The sequence below is a fragment of the Schistocerca nitens genome, chromosome 2 (genome assembly GCF_023898315.1).
Source record: "Schistocerca nitens isolate TAMUIC-IGC-003100 chromosome 2, iqSchNite1.1, whole genome shotgun sequence".
NCBI classification, from domain to species: domain Eukaryota; kingdom Metazoa; phylum Arthropoda; class Insecta; order Orthoptera; family Acrididae; genus Schistocerca; species Schistocerca nitens.
In genome coordinates this window covers 551,152,891-551,174,178 of record NC_064615.1, presented here as the reverse complement: position 1 = coordinate 551,174,178, position 21,288 = coordinate 551,152,891, and the positions used below count along the sequence as shown (strand labels likewise).

The following is a 21,288-nucleotide window of genomic DNA, read 5'->3' as shown; positions in this document are numbered from 1 at the left end:
CGGACTTCGAACGTGGTCAGGTGATTGGATGTCACTTGTGTCATACACCTGTAAGCGAGGTTTCCAATCCTAAACATCCCTACGTCCACTGTTTCCGATGTGATAGTGAAGCAGAAACGTGAAGGGACATGTACAGCACAAAAGCGTGCAGGTCGACCTCGACTGTTGGCTAACAGAGATCGCCGACAATTGAAGAGGGTCGTAATGTGTAATAGGCAGACATCTATCCAGACCACCACACAGGAATTCCAAACTGCATCAGGATCCACTGCAAGTACTACGACAGTTAGGCAGGAGGTGAGAAAACTTGGATTTCATGATCGAGCGGCCGCTCATATGCCACACATCACGCTGGTATATGCCAAACGACGCAGCGCACCGAGCGAGGTGGCGCAGTGGTTAGACACTGGACTCGCATTCGGGAGGACGACGGTTCAATCCCGCGTCCGGCCATCCTGATTTAGGTTTTCCGTGATTTCCCTAAATCGCTCCAGGCAGATCCCGGGATGGTTCCTATGAAAGGACACAGCCGACTTCCTTCCCCATCCTTCCCTAATCCGATGAGACCGATGACCTCGCTGTCTGGTCTCCTTCCCCAAACAACCCAACCCAACGACGCATCGCTTGGTGTAAGGAGCGTACACATTGGATGATTGAACAGTGGAAAAACGTTGTGTGGAGTGATGCATCACGGTACAGAATGTGGCGATCCGATGACAGGATGTGGGTATGGTGAATGCCCGGTGAACGTCATCTGCCAGCATTTGTAGTGCCAACAGTAATTTTTCGGAGACGGTAGTGTTATGATGTGGACGTGTTTTTCGTGGATGGGGCTTGCACCCCTTGTTGATTTGCGTGGCACTAACACAGCATAGGTATATATTGAAGTTTTAAGCACTTTCTTGCTTCCCACTGTTGAATAGCAATTCGGGGATGGCGGTTGCATCTTTCAACACTGTTCATAATGCACGGCCCGTGGCGGAGTGGTTACACGACAATAACATCCCTGTTATGGACTGGCCTGCATTCTATAGGACACCTTTGGGATGTTTTGGAACGGCGACTTCGTGCCAGGTCTCACCGACCTACATCGATACCTCTCCTCAGTGCGGCACTCCGTGAAGAATGGGCTGCCATTCCCCAAGAAACCTTCCAGTACCTTATTGAACGTATGCCTGCGTAGTGGAAGCTGTCATCAAGACTAAGCGTGGGCCAACACCATATCGCATTGCAGCATTACCGATGTAGGGCACCACGAACTTGTAAGTCATTTTCAGGCAGGTGTCCGGATACTTTTGATCACCTAGTGTATTTTTATAATAATATAATGGGATTGGTCTATAGCTGGGTTGTTCGCTTATTTGTTTCTCTGGGATTTCTGTTTTCTTTCTTTTTTTTCTTTGGGGCGGGGGGTGTCTAACAATGTCTTTCTTGCGTTTTTTTTTAATTATTCTGAGGGGGAGATATAAGGGGTACTGCTATTGTTGACGTTATGACGTAACGTTATTGTACTCCCGAATTATCGCTGGGTCCTGGAATTTTTGAAGCTGAGAGCGCCTTTTGACTGGAGACAGCACTTTCTTGCTGTATAAAATTAACAATGCTCCTGCGCTACTGGTCACATGCCGGCTTGTCATGTGCAATGAGTAGTTGTCGGGCTTTAACACGGAGCTGTCGCGTGCATCCGCGTCGCGGATAAATAGTGTGAAGAATTTGCTGTAAAATATGATTATACGTCGGTTCGTAGGACAAAGGTGTTTTGAGTAATTCGTTATTTCGCAGAAAGCCGTGCGGGATTAATGTTGAAACAGTACCGTGTTTCTTAATCAATAACTTTCGTAGAGGAACGTGAATGAAAAGGCGTTCCTGATCAGTGATTACCTGTTTAATTCACGTGGAAAGGGATAGCAATGTTTTCTCCAATATGAAGTATCTGACGCTGTCAGGTATGAGCGCAGCTTTCGTATTTTTTGGTCCGTTATGCTGTAACATTTAGTTTTAATTTTGTTCGAAGAAGGTGTCCATTGCGACACCGAAACCTAGGTCACAAGTTAATTGTGTTCGCGACTGAGGGCTGTGTTTTTCAAAATTTTGCACAAGAGTGATTACGGGACGATGAGAGATTTTTTGCACGCGTTCTACTTAGCGAGGAAGCGTCATTCACCAACAGCGGTAACGTAAACCGGCATAATATGCGCTATTGGGCAACGGAATATCCACGATGGCTGCGACAAGTGGAACATTAGCGACCTTGGCGGCTTAACGTATGGTGCAGCATTAAGGGAGGAAGGATAATTGGTCCCCATTTTATCGATGGCAATCTAAATGGTGCATGTATGCTGATTTCCTACGTAATGTTCTACCGATGTTACTACAAGATGTTTCACTGCATGACAGAATCGCGATGTACTTCCTACATGATGGATATCGGCACATGGCTCGCGTGCGGTTGAAGCGGTATTGAATAGCATATTTCATGACAGGTAGATTGGTCGTCGAAGCACCATACCATAGCCCGCACGTTCACCGGATCTGACGTCCCCGGATTTCTTTCTGTGGGGAAAGTTGAAGGATATCTGCTATAGTGATCCACCGACAACGCCTAACAACATGCGTCAGCGCATTGTCAATGCATGTGCGAACATTACGGAAGGCGAACTACTCGCTGTTGAGAGGAATGTCGTTACACGTATTGCCAAATGCATTGAGGTTTACGGACATCATTTTGAGCATTTATTGTATTAATGTGGTATTTACAGGTAATCACCCTGTAACAGCATGCGTTCTCAGAAATGATAAGTTCACATAGGTACATGTATCACATTGGAACAACCGAAATAAAATGTTCAAACGTACTTACGTTCTGTATTTTAATTTAAAAAAGCCTACCTACTACCAACTGTTCGTCTAAAATTGTGAGCCATTTGTTTGTGGCTATTACAGCGCCATCTATCACAAGGCGAAAAAAGTGGTCCAACTAAAACATCCATATTTCTCTACGTACTACTCGAATATGTAATAAAAATGGGGGTTCCTATTTAAAAACACGCAGTTAATATCCGTTCGACCTATGGCAGTGCCATCTAGCGGGCCAACCATAGCGCCATCAGGTTTCCCCCTTCAAGCTAGACAAGTTTCGTTCTTTGTAGTTTGTCGTTTGACGCTTATTTCGTGAGGTATTTGGCCCGGTCACGATCAATGGACCACCCTATAGCTATGCTACGCATCACGGGGTTACACGCTACAGTTCGGTGCCTTCTACTGGCAGGGGGTTACAACTTGCTTCAGCGAAGCAAAAATGTCGACGAACTAATTAAATTAAATTCTTATACGAAATTGATGGCTGGGAGTCCCCACCTGGGGAAGTTCGGCCATCGAGTTGTAAGTCCTTTCAGTTGACACCACAGCAGGCGACGTGCATGTTGATGATGATGAAATTACAATGAAGACAGCACAACACACAGTCCCTGAGCGGAGAAAATCGGCGACCCGGGCGGGAATCGAACCTGCGCCCCTGCATGTTATTCAGACATGGTTCTCACGCAGCTAAGGAAGTGGACGACCGAGTAATATACATGACAAGTCATAATACCCTCGTACTTTTCTTACTGCGTTAAACCTTTAACACAAGATTATTCCTATTAATTAGCAAACCATGACAGGGTTTTAAATTTTTAAACCAGGTAAATAATTCAATAATTTTATGGAGTATTGAAAATAAAATTTTTATTGTCCCTCGAAGCCGTTAGGTTGTCTAACACACGCTGCTCCTTACGTCCATTCAAAAATCATATGGAAGTTGATGATGATTAATTGCATTTCTTCAGCTAACCATATAGTAATGTAAATGTGTAGTTACACGATACGGAAAACAGTAATGTTAAAAAAAACTAAATAGGACGATGCAATGAACAAAAATTTTAATAGTTACCTTATTTCCTGAATGTATTTGTGGCTCAAAACGTCTTGTTTAGGGAATGCTGTAAAAATCCAGTGACGTTATGTGTTCACATTTTCATCACATTTGATGTCCCATCCAGATGTGGTAAAACAATGAACTTTAAGCATTATTTTTCTGCACATCGCTAGACAGATTCTTCTTTCGAGCATTCACAGATTTCATATTGATCACTGTGCTCAATCAACACTTTCGTAAAACATTTCGAATGCATTTTCAATATGAATTACAGGTTCCAACATAAATAAGTCGTACTTGGCTCACATTCTGCCTACAGCGCAAAGACTAACTTACAAATCGCGTCCAGACAAAGTGCGTGTCACTCGAGTCCACGTCAGAGACTAACTACTTTTGGCGAGTACGACAAACGATATTCTAATATTACAGTATGAAGTTCTAGATTGTTCTAGAACTGGCAACTGGTCAAATTAACTCTTGTACATTTGTGTATTTTCTAGTATATGAATAAACAGTTACAAAGAAAACACAACTCCTGATGTTGCTAAAATTTATAAAAAAATAAAGATATATTATCATACATAACTTTGAAATAGTTTTATAAAAATTATGGTGTATTCCACAACAGCAAAATAACAAACACTTTATATTTTCTTTCATATGCCAATTTTTTAAGAAAAATTCTGTTTCCTGTCGAAAGATTGTAATATTTCTTGTTTCAATTGACTATAAATGTTGTGAGAAATTTCGTAATCAAAATATTCAGTAATGTGCGAAATTTCCTTCATTTGTGTAGCCGTATTTTCCGTAGTTGCTATACAATTCTTGAGGGTATTTTTCTTCTGTCGTTACAACTACAAAAATGCGTGGTTTTTTTGATGCGTTTTGCTTCATTGAGGTAAAGCATCATCAGTGGTGGTGATTTTCTCCTTATTTCTCGCTTACATCGGGAAATGTCGTCTGAAAGCACATAGTTGACGTTTTTCTGCTTTAGACGCTGATATTTGTCTGATTTTTAGTTGTTCTGCAGTGCTATGCATCTCTTACGTTTTTCACAGCACACTTTTTTGCTCAGAACCTGTTTGGTCTGCAAAACAGAAGAAATGCTGCAGAAGAACTAAAAATTAGAGCACAACTATCAGTGTCTAAAGCAGAAAAACACCAAAGATGTGCTAGCGGACGGCATTTCCCGATGTAAGCGAAAATCACCACCACTGATGATGCTTTACCTCAACAAAGCAAAATGCGCCTGGCGAAGAAAAAAATACAAGCATTTTTGTAGTTACAACGACAGAACAAAAATACAGTCAAAAAAGTACGAAAGATATGTCATTTATTGGAAAATAAAATAGGGGTAATTTGTAGGATGATTAACGCCTCTTAAAATCAAAATCAAAAATAATTGTCCAAAGGCTTACAGAAAAACTTAGAAAAGAGTGAAATTTATGTAGATATTTACGTACAATACTCCGATCAGATAGGCTTGCCTCTTGTACTTCAGAGTTGTAATTTTAGGTGAAAGATAGTTGAAAAAATAATCTAATCGAAAATTTCGTCTTACACGCTTGGCATCGTAAACTACTATTGTTCAAAGATCCCCGTAATTCTGGTTTGTTATAGTAGACGTAGTGCAACTGGAAGCATGCACTGTGCAGTGGCTTAGCTGTTTAATAATACACAGGATTAACGGTTACAAGTGTAAATGTTTTTCTTGGTGACTGAGGAAGGTGTACTGAACAACATTAGATTAGTGGTATTTACGTCAATTACAGACTAATAATTATACCTATTACAAGTCATATGCTTTTAGGTTTGGTAGTACCTCCAAGTACTCTTGGAAAGAGTAAGCCATTAATGCTTATTTCCCCTGGGCAGCAAGTATCGTGCTGAAGTATTAACATGCGGATGCAAACCGGTTGTTCTATTCTGACAGGTATAGTCCACTTAGTGTTGTAGTTACGGCCATGCAGGAAACATCAGATCGTAAAGTTTGTGACGCGTCTATGGGAAGACCGTTCGATGCAGAGAAAAAACAACCAACACACTGATGTGCACTCATGCCCATTACACCCCGTACAGTAATACCACGTGTACCGGTATGAAATGAGCGTTCAGATACAAATGTGTCGATGCGAACATTTGTTGCGAATGAGCCTTAATTTTTTTTTTTTTGTTGATAAGGCATCTGTCAAAGAAATTTAGTATACCTCAAGTCGTGGAACAAACAACATCACATGTTTTCATCGTGTTAACAATGTCGAATTTTGTACCAGAAAGTGATGATTTACGGAAAGCATTAATTTTTTGTTTTCATTTGAAAAAAAAGTGCTGCAGAGTTGCATCGAATGCTTGTTGAGGCATATGGTGACCATGCTCTATCAGAAGCAACATGCAAAAGATGGTTTCAACGGTTCAGAAATAATGATTTTGATGTAAGAAATGAAGAACGTGGAAGACCACCAAAAAAGTTCGAAGACGCCGAATTGCAAGCAATATTGGATGAAGATGAAACTTTGAGTCAGAAGCAAATGGCATCAATGATAGATGTTGCACAACAAACAATTTCTGACCGTTCGAAAGCTATGGGAAAGATCCAAAAGTGTGAAAAATTGGTGCCACATGAATTGGACGACAGACAGATGGAAAACCGAAAAACCATTTGTCAAATTTTGCTTCAAAGAGATGAAAGAAAATCAATTTTGCATCGAATTGTTACTGGCGATGAAAAATGGATTTATTTTAAGAATCCTAAGCGGGAAAAATCATGGGTTAATCCGGGATAACCATCAACATCGACTGCAAAAGCAGATCGATTCGGCAAGAAGACAATTCTCCGTGTTTGGTGGGATCAGAAAGGCGTGGTGTAACATGAGCTTCACAAACCAGGTGAAACTGTCAATACTGATCGCTACAGACAACAAATGATCAATTTGAACTATGCATTGATCAAAAAAAGTCCAGAATGGGCCAGAAGACACGGTAAAGCTTTTTTTTTTTTTTTACACGACAATGCACCTGCACTCAAAGCAAAACTGGTTCAGGATACAATCAAAACACTTGGCTGGGAGCTGCTACCCCATCCGACGCATTCACCAGACTTCGCCCCTTCCGACTACCATTTGTTTTCATCAATGGGACACGCATTGGCTGAGGAACGCTTCCATTCCTACGAAGAAGTCGAAAATTGGGTGTCTGATTGGTTCGCTTCAAACGACGAACATTTCTATTGGCGTGGTGTCCACAAATTGCCAGAAAGGTGGTCAAAATGTATAGAAAGCAATGGTCAATGCTTTGAATAAAATGGTTTTACTTTTCAATTCAAAATTAGTGTTTCATTTTCACAAAAAAACGCTCATTCCATACCGGTACACCTGGTATAGACCAATGACAAATAGCGTTGCCGTTCCCGACGTGTGGGCTGTGCGCGTGTGCAGGTGGACGCTCTGCTGGAGGAGATAGCGGCGACGGAGCAGCTGCGACATCTGCAGCTGGACGCGCTGCGGCGCGAGCTGGACGCGCAGGAGGCGCGCGAGGAGCAGGCCGTGCTGGAGGCGGCGGAGGCCGAAGCGGAGGCGGAGGCAGCGGAGGCGGAGGGCGGCGGAGAAGAGGGTGCCGACAAGCGCAGCGTGGCGTCGCTGGCGCGCGCGGGCGCGCTGCTGCCGGGCGCCGGCAAGCGCAACATCGCCGCCATGGCCAAGAACGGCCTGCTCAGCCCCAGCGGGCCCGTGCTCCTGGACGGCGACGGCAACGGCGGCGAGAAGCGGTCGGTGGGCGCGCTGGCCAGGGGCGGCCTGCTGCCCACGCCGGGCAGGAGGGGCGCCGCCGGCGACGACACCGACGACGACGACCTCTCACTGGACAGCCTCATGCAGCAGCTCTACAGCGTACGTACCTCCCCACTCCGCGGTAGCGTACCCTCGCTACAGCCGATGTCGTTTGTACAATTGATCACGTTCCTAAGTCAATCCGCGTATACAGGGTGGTCCATTGAAAGTGACCGGGCCAAATATTCACATAATAACCATCAAACGAAAAAACTACAAAGAACGAAACTCGTCGAGCTTGAAGGGGGAAACCAGAAGGCGCTATGGCTGGCCAGCTAGATGGAGCTGCCATAGGTCAAACGCATATCAATTGCGGTTTTTTTTTAAAATAGGAACCCCCATTTTTATTACATATTCGTGTAGTACGTAAAGAAATGAATGTTTTAGTTGGACCACTTTTTTCGCTTTGTGATAGATGGCGCTCTAATACTCACAAACGTATAAGTACGTGGTATCACGTAATACTCCGCTAGTGCGGACGGGTTTGCTTCGTGATACATTACCCGTGTTAAAATGGACCGTTTATCAAATGCGGAAAAGGTCGATATCGTGTTGATGTATGGCAATTGTGATCAAAATGCCCAACGGGCCTGTGCTATGTATGCTGCTCAGTATCCTGGACGACATCATCCAAGTGTCTGGACCGTTCGCCGGATAGTTACGTTATTTAAGGAAACGGGAAGTGTTCAGCCACACGTGAAACGTCAACCACGACCTGCAACAAATGATGATGCCCAAGTAGTTCAAATGTGTGTGAAATCTTATGGGACTTAACTGCTAAAGTCATCAGTCCCTAAGCTTACACACTACTTAACATCAATTATCCTAAGGACAAACACACACACCCATGCCCGAGGGAGGACTCGAACCTCCGCCGGGACCAGCCGCACAGTCCATGACTGCAGCGCCCAAGACCGCTAGGCTAATACCACGCGGCGATGCCCAAGTAGGTGATTTAGCTGCTGTCGCGGCTAATCCGCACATCAGTAGCAGACAAACTGCGCGAGAATAGGGAATCTCAAAAACGCCGGTGTTGAGAATGCTACATCAACATCGATTGCACCCGTACCATATTTCTATGCGCCAGGAATTGCATGGCGACGACTTTGAACGTCGTGTACAGTTCTGCCACTGGGCGCAAGAGAAATTACGGGACGATGACAGATTTTGTCATTCACCAACAGCGATAACGTAAACTGTCATAATATGCACTATTGGGCAACGGAAAATCCACGATGGCTGCGACAAGTGGAACATCAGCGACCTTGGCGGGTTAATGTATGGTGCGGATTTATAGGAGGAAGGATAATTGGCCCCCATTTTATCGATGGCAGTCTAAATGGTGCAATGTATGCTGATTTCCTACGTAATGTTCTACCGATGTCAATACAAGATGTTTCACTGCATGACAGAATCGCGATGTACTTCCAACATGATGGATGTCTGGCACATGACTCGCGTGCGTTTGAAGCGGTATTGAATAGCATATTTTATGACAGGTGGATTGGTCGTCGAAGCACCATACCATGGCCCGCACGTTCACCGGATCTGAAGTCCTCGGATTTCTTTCTGTGGGGAAAGTTGAAGGATATTTGCTATCGTGACCCACCGACAACGACTGAATACACGCGTCAGCGTATTGTCAATGCACGTGCGAAAATTACAGAAGGAGAACTATCCGCTGTTGAGAGGAATGTCGTTACACGTATTGCCAAATGCATTGAGGTTGACGGACGTCATTTTGAGCATTTATTGCATTAATGTGGTATTTACAGATAATCATGCTGTAACAGCATCCGTTCTCAGAAATGATAAGTTCACAAAGGTACATGTATCACATTGTAACAACCGAAATAAAATGTTCAAACGTACCTACGTTCTGTATTGTAATTTAAAAAACCTACCTGTTACCAACTGTTCATCTAAAATTGTGAGACATATGTTTGTGACTATTACAGCGCCATCTATCACAAAGCGAAAAAAGTGGTCCGACTAAAACATTCAGATTTCTTGACGTACTACACGAATATGTAATAAAAAATGGGGGTTCCTATTTAAAAAAAACGCTGTTGGTATCCGTTTGACCTATGGCAGCGCCATCTAGCGGGCCAACCATAGCGCCGTCTGGTTACCCCCTTCAAGCTAGACAAGTTTCGTTCTTTGTAGTTTTTTCGTTTGACGTTTATTTCGTGAGATATTTGGCCCGGTCACGATCAATGGACCACCCTGTATATAGGGTGACCAGACGTCCCGATTAATCCGGACATGTCCTCCTTTTTAGCTCTTTGTCCGGGATCCTGGCGGATTTTTACAGTGTCAGGCTATTTCGCAAAATTGAGCGTAATACAGTTAAATTTACAATTCGTCCCGTTCTATTGCTCTTTTCTTAAATATGTTAACTATTGGCACAGCCTTCGCGATAAACACGCAGAAAGGCGGTGTTAGTAGGCGGCACCAGGATCGTCGATGTTTTCGTTGATCGACCTATAAGCGAATGCAAATATCGATTATTTAAAATTTTCGTTTTGTATCTTCGCTTTGTATTGGCTTGGCTTCCTGTAGTCCACGTGTGATTTGTAAGTGTAATTTTTAACCGAATGAGTTACGTAAAATATTTGGCTACGCCTAAACGAAAGTGTACATTTTCTGATGTCATTACCTGTAAATATCCGGCTTTCAAGAAAGGGGGAAATGAATTTGAAGCGGAATGTATGTGGAGCTGGAACGTACGTCTCAGTGGCCAATAAAGGTAAGAAATAAATCGACAGATTAACTGTCATGGTTTTATTTCATTGTTTCATAGTCATTCAATTTATTTGTATTCTGAAGTTTAAAGTTCAGTTTACATGTCGTCAGCTGCTGCTTGAATTGTAGATGTTGGTAGCAATGCGTCGAATGAGGGGAGGTGAATGGTCTTACGTTTTTCGTTTTGTAAACAATTCCGTGTTGTTGACATAACAAAACAATTGACGCCACACTGTCACCATAAACAATGTTTTTAATTTAAAATAAAAAATAGTGCTCTGGGAATCACCACCTGACCACCAGTAACAGTTAACTACTAGTTTTACCGGTGCTTCCAGGCAGCCACGTGACTTGTCCAAAGCTGACGGGTGGTATCCTCATCCGCAGTTGACCCGATTGATGTGGCCTCTTTTTTCTTCCTTTGTCCTCCTTTTTGAAGCTGTTTGTCATCCTTTTTAAACAATTGGATCTGGGCACCCTACGTGTATACAAACGTCGAAATTCACGTAGTACTACCTTTTTGTCATCAGATTTTATAGCAGCCAGTGATCTTCCATAATAGGCTGGGGTATCAGACAGGGCACCCGTGGTCTACAGGCAGCGTCGTTAATAAGTAATTCACATCCACAAGATTGCAAGAGCGGACTAGTGCGAGAATCATCGCAGAATCAGCTTAACAGCTCATGCAACCAAGTTTCTGAGAAGAACAATATACAAACAACGGAAAACAAAATTGAGGATGTGTTAGAAGACGATCAAATGGTTCAAATGGCTCTGAGCACTATGGGACTCAACATCTTAGGTCATAAGTCCCCTAGAACTTAGAACTACTTAAACCTAACTAACCTAAGGACATCACACACACCCATGCCCGAGGCAGGATTCGAACCTGCGACCGTAGCAGTCCCGCGGTTCCGGACTGCAGCGCCAGAACCGCACGGCCACCGCGGCCGGCGAAGACGATCAGTTTGGCTTTACGAAAGATACCAGAGAGGCAAATCTGGCATTGCGATTGATAATGGAAGCAAGAAAAATCAAGACTCCTTCATAGGATTTGTTGACCATGACAAAGCGCTCGAAAATGTCAGATGGTTTAATATGTTCGAATTTCTGAGAAAAATAGGGTAAGCTATATGGAAAGACGGGTACAAAAGCCAAGAGGACACAATAAGAGTGGAAGACCAAGAGCAAGACGATATTCTGATGATATTTCTATCCTCAAAGAAAGTGAAGGCGAATTATAGGATCTGTTGAAGGGAATGAACTGTCTAATGAGTATGGTACGTCTTTTTGGACTGAGAGTGAACCGAAGAAAGACGAAAGTTATGAGAAGTAGCAGATATGAGAACGGCGAGAAGCTTAACATCACGCTTGGTGATCGCGAAGTAGATGAAGTTAAGGAATTCTGCTACCTAGACAGTGAAATGATCCATGACGGATGGAGGAGAGAGATCATAAAAAGCAGACTAGCTCTGGAAAAAGGGCATTCCGGGCCAACAGAAGTCTGTTAGTATCAAGCACAAGCCCAAATTTGAGGAAGAAATTTCTGAGAATGTACATTTAGAGTATACCTTTGTACGGTAGTGAAACATGGACTGCGCGAAATTGAGATGGGAATTGAAGCACTTGAGATGTGGTCCTAAAGAAGAATATCTAAAATTAGGAATAAGAAATGAGGAGGTTCTCCTCAGAATCGGCGAGGAAGGAATATATGGAAAACACAGACAGGAAGAATTGACAGGTTGGTAGGACATCCGTTAAGGCATCAGGAAATAACTTCCATGTTACTAGATGGAGCTGTAGAGAGAAAAAACTATTGAGGAAGAGAGAGACTGGAATACATCCAGTAAATCATTGAGGATGAAGACTGCAAGTGCCACTCTGAGATGAAGAGAGAGGAATTCGTGGCGAGCCGCATCAAACCAGTCAGAAGACTGATGACTCAAAAAAAAAAAAAACCATCAACCCCACGTAAAGTTCCTTTCGTCCGTCCCTCGGAGCTATTTGGGTGACGCGCGATGTCACGCTAGCGGCCTCCACCTAAACCCAAGCACTCTTGGCGGTGCGCACCGCGCGAGACGAGTTACACGAAGTGCTGCTCAGCGAATCGGGAACCTTTATTGGTGGACCTGGATAAATTCTCTGCTGTGCTACACTATCAAATCGCTCTTAATAAGGGTCGCCACCCTAACTTTGACCCGTGAATGTTAAACTTAATAACTCCAAAATCAATAATTAAAAATTTTGTCGTTATTTAACTACTTTCAGGAAATATTCCAAGACCCTACACCGTACTGGAATAGATTCACCACAAGCAGCTCCAAGATGCTACTCCAGGCGGGTGTAAAATGAATATGCTCAACGGAAAGTACTGAACGTGAAAATCAAGATTTGGCCCTGTCTGACTACCCCCTGAAGCAGACCGTAGGATCTCCTAATTGTGATATTATTCCTCCTTCTTGCTCTTTAACATATAAATTACAACATAAACATAAATGAATGATTAACGGAGCTAGTAACTACTAAATGATAAATGTCGTTTCTAAAAATGGCTCTGAGCACTATGCGACTTAACTTCTGAGGTCATCAGTCGCCTATAACTTAGAAATAATTAAACCTAACTAACCTAAGGACATCACACACATCCATGCCCGAGGCAGGATTCGAACCTGCGACCGTAGCGGTCACGCGGTTCCAGACTGAAGCGCCTTTAACCGCACGGCCACACCGGCCGGCAAATGTCGTTTCTGCTTATACATTTATTGTAGATTAAAAACCCCTTTATATATAAGTCTTTATATTTCCTAACTAATATTACTGATCAATTGCCCAAATCTTCCCCTTTTATGGCTACGCGATCTAATGTAATAACGCAAGATGATTGACATCATCTACGTATCAAACACTGGAAGACACTACTTTCAAAGATGATCTACAGTAGTGTGCAACCTCTGTGGAAATAAAACTTATGTGATCACAGCTGTTTAGCCTTATAGCCCTATTAAGCAGAAGCAATTAGCAATATCACCAAATGTACTGCGTCCGGTGTGTCAGAGTGATGGTTTTCGTATACGTCTGTGACGATAGAAGAACTCCAGCCACAAAATAAAATCTTTCAGACACAAGGACGGCAGAAGGTGGTCCTCTGACTAGTATAATCTAATACTGTCTTCTCCTCTCTGTGTTCTACAGACAATAAACGCGAACTCCAAGCCACAAGGACGGAATTCAGATAACGTCTCTACGTGAGTATAGACAGAAGAACTGCTCTCAATCACTGAACACTGAACAGTCCAGAATCGTATAAGTTCGCAGCAGTATAGTTCCTAACCTTCTAACTATAAAATCTCCTGAGAGCAAAGACAGCAAGTCCGCCTGTAACAACAAAAGCTGATACTGAGCGACCGTCAAACACGGGTGCTCAAAACGGAAGACCTCATTCTCTCTACCGCTGGCTTCCCAGCAAAGATCGACTCCCTTCACTCGAAACTGCAGAAGGCGAATCATATTCTCGAAACCACCGAATATTCTCCGTCTTTACAAATCTTCCGAACGCCGACCAACCATATTTTAGTCTTTTGTCGTCCAGCACGGAAAGTTTGCGAGGAAATACCTATCCCCGTTAATTAGGAGTTCTTACAATGGTACGCTTCTCAGAGTAAAAATCCTCGGAAATAACCCAGCCTGCGTGATTTCCGAATTAACGCTTCCTTGTTCCTCTCTGATGAGTCCAATATTTTCAGAGTTCCCGGTTATCCTTCCAGCCTGGCTTCCAACCGGCCAGCCGCCTCTCTGTTGAGCTTCAGCACTCAGGTGCCCCGACCGTCTGGCTAGGGCTACTTCCTCTGTTAAGCAGGACCAACACACCTGCGTGGGGTTTTCCACCCAGGGCGTAAGTTACGCCTGCCGTTTCATTTTCACTGGCGTTCCAACCTCTACTAGTATAGGCAATCATTCATTAAGCCGTTTTGATAATAAAGACACTCCATCACCTTTCATGCAATAAGTGTTAACAACTATTTACAAGGTGTATGTGACAATGTCAGTCTTCTTTAAATATTCATATACACGATGTACAAACCATCAAATTATACCTAATTTCGGTTGTCAATCATGGCAAAATATGTAGATGAGTGTTTGTAAGGTGTGAAATTATAGCCTCCTTACACAGCTCATACATCGCCTCCAGCCGGCCCTAACAACTCTCGTCGGTAATTTCCCTGCAACAAGTCAGTAACACAGTTCGAAGTCAATAATGCATGCTGCAAGTACGTCACACCAAAACATCACTATCAAATTTGCACGGAGAAAATTAAATTTATTTGGTACTAGCCTGAGAAACTCGGCATTGCACTGGTATATATTTATAGCTGTTCCTTTCTTTATTGGCGAGTGATAACCTAAGGTCATCAGCGATTGTGCACTTTCAGGGTGAAATGCTGAATTGTTAAGAATAAGAAGGATTCTGGATGTAAAAACTCGCTCGCCTGCGCCGCTCTTCCCGTCAGAATTTTCGCGTCTATGATGTTACGTTGGACAGAAGTAACTTTACGCCTCTGTGAGTGAAGGGTTCTGACAAGCGATATAGACCATGACGGTCTCGATGGTACATACGTCGCGCCTCGCTTTGGAAGGAGTTTCCAAAGAGCGAGTTAAGGTCTGATGTTCTTCAGCCACAACAAGCCTAGCCCCACGATCTTCCTTGATTCTTGAGGACGCATAGTCCTAAGTCTTTTAACTGTTCTGGTGTATTCAGAAAGGCTCGACCGTTTTCTATACAAAATGTAAGGCGTAGGCACCCAAATCAGAAAGCAAACTTAATAAACTCGGTTTTTCTAGCAAAGAATATAAATAAAACCACTCGAAAGAAGCAAAGCAGTACCTTTAGTTTTAATACAAAAACAGCAGAATTACTAAAATCTATATATCCTAGCCAGGTAAATTCTTTCTTAATTTGTATTTGTAGAGATAAGATTGCAGTGCTTAATTCTGTCACTGGCGTAAACTTCCGAAAATAAATTATCCACTGAGTTAAAAAAAACTAACAGTCATCTGTTAGTTCTTTAGGGTACTACGCCTTGATGATTAAACATCCGAACTACTGAGCAGATTTTAGACAAAACTTTAAATTACGATATATCTTTTTATGTTTCGATTTTGATTAAATAAAGACTATATGTTGCCCGAAACTATGCTCAAATTATCTGTGAAAACTACATGACAATTCGTCTCGTAATTTTGGAGATCAGTGTGTTCAGACAAACAGAAAGACACTATGGTTTTACGGTTTTATTACTAGTATACATCAATTAACCCTAGCCAAGTCCATCACTCTTATACCACACCACATGTAGCTACTTATTTCAGTAATCCACAACAATCTTCTAGAAAGACGGGAAACCGCCTGAGCAGAATTTGACGTCCCTGTACAGAAATGTTCAGCAAAAGGATTTTTAGGTTTTCCGTGCCGAGGAAGTACCTTGTTGATCAGGGAGGTTTATTAACCACAGGCTTTCAAAATACTAGACAGACACAAACTCTGACCGAGATTTCCCTCTAATTGCCACCTCAACTCCAGGATTTCACCATCTCCAGATTGCTTCACGAAATTATTTAACGTTCAGGCTTTCCATCCAATCCGACGAAAAGCAGATGTTTCCATTGGCCATGTCCACTTACTGCTTTTATGAGGTGCTGCCTCCTGGCAAGACATTACGAAATATCTCTGCGACGTATGTTGGAAACACTATCCGTCAAGGGGAAATTACTCTCCATTTAATCGCACCCTTAGGCTCCGGCCAGAACCCATTTAGGAAGATTAGAGGAAGTCTGGCCCACCAGCCCGCAGCTGAAGAAAAATCCCCATGCTTCTGCAGCCGCAAACTGACTAAGGCGACTACAAAACCGAACAAGTCTAACGCACATATGGATGACCAGGAAATGATACGCTACATCCCTTCATAAAGTGATTCCATAATTTTTTCCTGGTGGGAATACTGTTATATGTAATGCTTATGATTAAAACAATCGCTACATTTGTACAATTTATGATTCAAGTCTTCCCACTACCAGACCTTGTGAACTCAGCCGCATCTTCAGATGGATCTCTAAGTTAAAATAAATCAAATTCTCTAAACTATAAACAAGCTAAGAGATACAGAAAAAGATAATGGGGAAAAAGATAATAAATGTACTCCATTGTCCGCAGCTCGTGGTCGTGCGGTAGCGTTCTCGCTTCCCGCGCCCGGGTTCCCGGGTTCGATTCCCGGCGGGGTCAGGGATTTTCTCTGCCTCGTGATGACTGGGTGTTGTGTGATGTCCTTAGGTTAGTTAGGTTTAAGTAGTTCTAAGTTCTAGGGGACTGATGACCATAGATGTTAAGTCCCATAGTGCTCAGAACCATTTTTTTTTTTTTGTACTCCATTGAAGATATTTGTAAATATCAGGACGAAGCGTCCATTTCAAAGCTAACTTAGAAGACACCACATCTCCCGTACGTTGCTCATCATACTGAATACCCAATTGTGGCAGCGTTCTGGTTTTCTACATGTCCATTAATTATGGTCGCTGTTCACTATTTTTCTTCAAGGACGAACATCTGTCGTATACCTGCCGTTATTGCTTTTGACTGTTTTTCTATAGCCAGTTCTCTTACTTTAGTTTAGTGCTCTTCTCACTCCGTGTTTATAACGTTGTGTTTATAACGTCGTGTTTATAACGTCGTGTTCCGAGGTGCCATTACTCAGTTGTCTATACGAGTATTTCGTAAGAGTTAGCTGCAGCGCAGTAGCGTCATTTTGCAGGTTTTTTGTGTTTCTCAGTTAATGATAACTGCACAGCAGTTTCATTGTTCCAGTTACATGTTAGCTGCGTGCTGTCTCCCAGTGACAGCTCTACACAAAAAATTTGAACGGTTGGTCCTTTCATAAGTCAACTACATGTTACAGTCTTCAGCCTGTTGTTTACAACTGTTTGCCTTCGACATTATGTCTAATATGGCTTTATTTGGTTTATTTAGACGACCCACCCCGTCGCCGGCACTTGTAGGGCAAGGGTGACTTACTTCAGTTGAAAGGTGCTTTTTGCGCGGGCACATCTGGGTATTCAATCTGATAAGCCATATACGGCAGATGTGGTGCCTTCTAAGCTGGCTCTGACATGGGCGTTTCGTCCAGGTATTTATATGCATGTTCAACTGAGTGTATTTATGAGATCCCAGTTACCTTTTTCTCTAGATCTATTATCCTGTTTATAGCTGATAGATGTTATTTTATTTTAACTTACAGCTACACATGAAGATGGGGCTGTCCCTGTGAGCTGGTGGTGTAACGACTTCAGTCATTAAATAACAGTAAAATTGTTTCGAATTTTTGCACCGTGAACAAAGCAATTCCGTTCTAATAGAATGAGGTAACAAGTGATTAATTGACAGAAATCTCGATGTGGAGGAGACGGCAACTGTACTGTTACAGGGCGTTGCAAATGGAGTGTCCTTCAGTCTCTACAACTCTTGCACTCAGCAGATAAAGCTGACCAGAATATCCAGTTCGCTCCTCTCTGCGTACAGGTCTAGAAGAGGAGGTTATTTTGCTGAGTACCAGAGCACGTGGGAATTCAGGGAAACGAATTAGCAGCCAAGGAGACGTATAGTAAAAACAGGTGGTTTAGTGTCCCGTCCTGGTTTAGTGTCCTGTCCCCCTACATGCTATCATTTCACTGCTGATGTACAGACTCGTAAGTAGATAGGTAGAAGAGCGGCTGAAAGTGACAAACAATAAGCTGTGGCTAGTAATGTCAATAACGCGGCCATGGAGTACGTCCCTCTAGCCACAGAGACGAGATGAGGTGCTTCTCTCTTGATCTCGGATAGAAAGTAGCACCATGACCCATTGCTTCTTGCTCCAGTGATAGAATCCTCCAACGTGTCGCCCTTGTGGTTATTGGGACGTAATCAGAGAGCGCTACATTTTACTTGAATATGTGTTATTCTCAGACAAGAGATTGTAGATTTGTCATCTATTTAGCCGATAATGGTAGTATCTGGTACTCCATTCACGAGTGTGAGAAACGTTCAGCATGCTCCGTAAAATATTAGGGAAGAGGTTTTATATGTTATAATCAGGTGGCTGGCTCATCCATGTTTCATGTAAGCGATCAGCCAACCGCATCTCTCTGTGTAGATATTTTAGCCTCCTCACATCATCAGTGTTTTCTATAGATCATTTTTAGAACATTTGACTAAATTTGTATTTTAAAGGATATGTGGTAGTGATTGTATGGTTGAATATCGTGAGTGAGATGAGAGCGAGAAAATGCAACTTTAAGAAACATGATCTATTTTCTTCGAATATTTCAGACCTCATAAACAAATTCGTTTGTATTTATTTGGTAAGGCCGTAATAGTCTTGTCTGTGAGCGCCCATAAAACGCACACACACACACACACACACACACACACACACACGCACACACAAGAGCGCGCGCTCTCGCTGTCAAGTTACGACTAGGATCCCCTGCTGTTCATTGTATGACTGTCAGTGCATTCATTACTCTCCGTCCAAGAATCTAATTCACGTGTTTCTCTCCATGCTAATGATGCTAATGTTGTGCTACTAGTAAGTGGATCAGAAAGGTCCACCCTGTCTAGTGGTCGCCACCATAGATTACTTCTTTTAGAACATGTTAAATAGTTAGTACACTAGAGATCCTTGAGCAGTTCTGGACTGTGAACAAACATTACCAGGGCGGAATGTCACGAGAGTTAACAATAATCTTCTTTTGTAATTTTATGAAGAAAAAGTCTGTATCAGGTTTTTTAAGCTGCAGTTACCGGCTTGACTGTGATGACGTGCAACAGCTGACACGGATGGTAGCAACCGTCGTCTTGTATTTTAGATCTGAACACGGTCTCGTCTGGCAGAAAACGGTATTCTAGTTAAAAAAAACTCGATCTACACTCCTGGAAATGGAAAAAAGAACACATTGACACCGGTGTGTCAGACCCACCATACTTGCTCCGGACACTGCGAGAGGGCTGTACAAGCTATGATCACACGCACGGCACAGCGGACACACCAGGAACCGCGGTGTTGGCCGTCGAATGGCGCTAGCTGCGCAGCATTTGTGCACCGCCGCCGTCAGAGTCAGCCAGTTTGCCGTGGCATACGGAGCTCCATCGCAGTCTTTAACACCGGTAGCATGCCGCGACAGCGTGGACGTGAACCGTATGTGCAGTTGACGGACTTTGAGCGAGGGCGTATAGTGGGCATGCGGGAGGCCGGGTGGACGTACCGCCGAATTGCTCAACACGTGGGGCGTGAGGTCTCCACAGTACATCGATGTTGTCGCCAGTGGTCGGCGGAAGGTGCACGTGCCCGTCGACCTGGGACCGGACCGCAGCGACGCACGGATGCACGCCAAGACCGTAGGATCCTACGCAGTGCCGTAGGGGACCGCACCGCCACTTCCCAGCAAATTAGGGACACTGTTGCTCCTGGGGTATCGGCGAGGACCATTCGCAACCATCTCCATGAAGCTGGGCTACGGTCCCGCACACCGTTAGGCCGTCTTCCGCTCACGCCCCAACATCGTGCAGCCCGCCTCCAGTGGTGTCGCGACAGGCGTGAATGGAGGGACGAATGGAGACGTGTCGTCTTCAGCGATGAGAGTCGCTTCTGCCTTGGTGCCAATGATGGTCGTATGCGTGTTTGGCGCCGTGCAGGTGAGCGCCACAATCAGGACTGCATACGACCGAGGCACACAGGGCCAACACCCGGCATCATGGTGTGGGGAGCGATCTCCTACACTGGCTGTACACCACTGGTGATCGTCGAGGGGACACTGAATAGTGCACGGTACATCCAAACCGTCATCGAACCCATCGTTCTACCATTCCTAGACCGGCGAGGAAACTTGCTGTTCCAACAGGACAATGCACGTCCGCATGTATCCCGTGCCACCCAACGTGCTCTAGAAGGTGTAAGTCAACTACCCTGGCCAGCAAGATCTCCGGATCTGTCCCCCATTGAGGATGTTTGGGACTGGATGAAGCGTCGTCTCACGCGGTCTGCACGTCCAGCACGAACGCTGGTCCAACTGAGGCGCCAGGTGGAAATGGCATGGCAAGCCGTTCCACAGGACTACATCCAGCATCTCTACGATCGTCTCCATGGGAGAATAGCAGCCTGCATTGCTGCGAAAGGTGGATATACACTGTACTAGTGCCGACATTGTGCATGCTCTGTTGCCTGTGTCTATGTGCCTGTGGTTCTGTCAGTGTGATCATGTGATGTATCTGACCCCAGGAATGTGTCAATAAAGTTTCCCCTTCCTGGGACAATGAATTCACGGTGTTCTTATTTCAATTTCCAGGAGTGTATATTGTTCCGTTAGTGAAATAGTAGTAGCAAAAGTACTTGCATCGTCAGGATAAAGTCAAAATCTCTGTCTCACGAACTGACTTACTGCCGCTCTGGACATCGCTACCTGGGGAAAACTGATTTATTCTTCCTGTTGTTCATGTTCTTAGTTCAAATGGTTCAAATGGCTCTGAGCACTATGCGACTTAACTTCTGAGGTCATCAGTTCCCTAGAACTTAGAACTACTTAAACCTAACTAGCCTAAGGACATCACACACATCCATGCCAGAGGCAGGATTGGAACCTGCGGTCGTAGCGGTCGTGCGGTTCCAGACCGTAGCGCCTAGAACCGCTAGGCCACCCCGGCCGGCTGTTCTTAGTTAACCTTAGGCGCTAACCTCTGGAACATCCCATATATCCTGTTCTTAGTTAACCTTAGGCGCT

General features: G+C 43.9%; 1 protein-coding gene across 2 annotated transcripts in view; it reads left to right on the top strand.

Annotated features, from left to right (window-relative positions):
* The window catches only part of LOC126236568 (neuropeptide-like 1), a 452,585-nt gene that overhangs the window by 366,689 nt on the left and 64,608 nt on the right, over positions 1-21,288 (top strand). For both annotated transcript variants that reach the window (XM_049945977.1, XM_049945976.1), the window contains exon 3: positions 7,351-7,800. In XM_049945977.1, the coding sequence (XP_049801934.1) occupies positions 7,351-7,800 (450 nt within the window). The remainder of the gene's footprint in view (positions 1-7,350; positions 7,801-21,288) is intronic.